This window comes from Aptenodytes forsteri, unplaced genomic scaffold (genome assembly GCF_000699145.1).
Source record: "Aptenodytes forsteri isolate BGI_AS27 unplaced genomic scaffold, ASM69914v1 Scaffold129, whole genome shotgun sequence".
Classification (NCBI taxonomy): Eukaryota; Metazoa; Chordata; class Aves; order Sphenisciformes; family Spheniscidae; genus Aptenodytes; species Aptenodytes forsteri.
In genome coordinates this window covers 565,909-567,256 of record NW_008795033.1, presented here as the reverse complement: position 1 = coordinate 567,256, position 1,348 = coordinate 565,909, and the positions used below count along the sequence as shown (strand labels likewise).

At 69.7% G+C, this 1,348-nt stretch overlaps 1 protein-coding gene across 1 annotated transcript in view; it reads left to right on the top strand.

The window, feature by feature from the left end:
• RNF215 (ring finger protein 215) overlaps positions 1-1,266 on the top strand; it is a 2,846-nt gene extending 1,580 nt beyond the window's left edge. The window contains exons 5-9 of the mRNA XM_009276360.1: positions 66-170; positions 321-437; positions 513-650; positions 932-1,034; positions 1,170-1,266. Coding sequence (XP_009274635.1) covers positions 66-170; positions 321-437; positions 513-650; positions 932-1,034; positions 1,170-1,192 — 486 coding nt within the window. The 3' untranslated portion in view covers positions 1,193-1,266. The remainder of the gene's footprint in view (positions 1-65; positions 171-320; positions 438-512; positions 651-931; positions 1,035-1,169) is intronic.
• Positions 1,267-1,348: the final 82 nt, after the last annotated feature.

Here is a 1,348-nt window from a genome sequence, read left to right as displayed (position 1 = left end):
CCGCCCTTGGGCGCCCCCGCGAGCCGTCGCGGCGGCCATCGGCAATGCCGTCTCCTGCCTTGCAGGGAGTGACCCTCACCCTGTGGTCGACCTGCGGCCTCTCCCGAGGGGGCCTCTACGGGGAGTGGCAGGGGGTCATCTGCACGGGGGAGAACAGCTCGCAGGTCCAGGTACGTGCGCCGGCGCTGGCGAGGGCTCCTCACGTAGCCGGGGTTCCTGGCGCGGGGGCAGCGGCGATGGCGGGGCTGGGAGCAGAGTGGGGATCTCCGGTTCGCCCCCTGCCCATGTCCCTGACTGCCCAGCCCACGCTGTTCCTGCAGAAGTATCTCCAGCAGCTGTGGAACACCATCCTGCTGATCGCCCTGCTCCTCTGCACCGGGGTGATCGTGCAGGCCCAGCGGCAGTCGCGGCAAGACCCGTCGGAGCAGGATGCCGAGGTGGGAACATCTCCACTCTGCTCCTCGCCAGGGAGACCGGCGGCCGGGGTCTGACCCTCTGCTCTGCCTTAGCAGCTGGACCTGAAGCAGCACATTCGGCGGCGGCTGTCGGCACTGAAAACCCGGCGGTACCATCCCGGCAAACCACTCCATAGCCGGGCCTGCGAGATCGATAGCTGCGCCGTCTGCTTGGACCAGTTCCACAGGAGCCAGGTAGGGACTGGGGGGACCGGTGCTGCACTGGGAGGCCTGGAGCCCATCCTGCTCACCGCTCGGGACCACCCGTGCTCGTGCCATCCCCTTGCTGCCCGGGGCTGAGCCTCCCCTCGCTTGCCAGGGCCGGGGTGTCCCTGCCAGGGAGCTGCGTGGCGGAGGGTTGTCCCCCTCCTTCGGGCAGCGTGAGGGAGGCAGGGCTGCGGCCCAGCCACCACCGTGGGGTCACGGTACCCCCGCCCGGTTCCGCTCATGTCTGCTGTCTGCTTCCCTCCCCGCAGTGGCTGCGGGTGCTGCCCTGCTCCCACGAGTTTCACCGGGACTGCGTGGACCCCTGGCTCCTCCTGCAGCAGACCTGTCCTCTCTGCAAGCGCAACATCCTGGGTGAGAGCCGCACCGGAGCCCCGCCGTGCCCCCCGCGGTGACCAGGGAGCCTGTGTGTGCCGGGGCGAGGGCTGGGGAGGAATCGATGCCCCCCAGGCTCCCCGTGTGATGGTCCTCCATCCTTCTCCCTTCCAGGGAACTGCTGCACGGAGAGCTAGCTGGCCCGATGGACATGCTCCAGGGACAGACCCATCACCGCTCCGGGGAGAGGGAGGGGGGCAGGGGGTGCTCTGCAAGCGGCGCTCGCTGCTGGCGCGGCTGTGCCCGTCGCAGCACCTGGCTGTTGGGAGAGTGAGGGATCTCAGGGCTCTCCC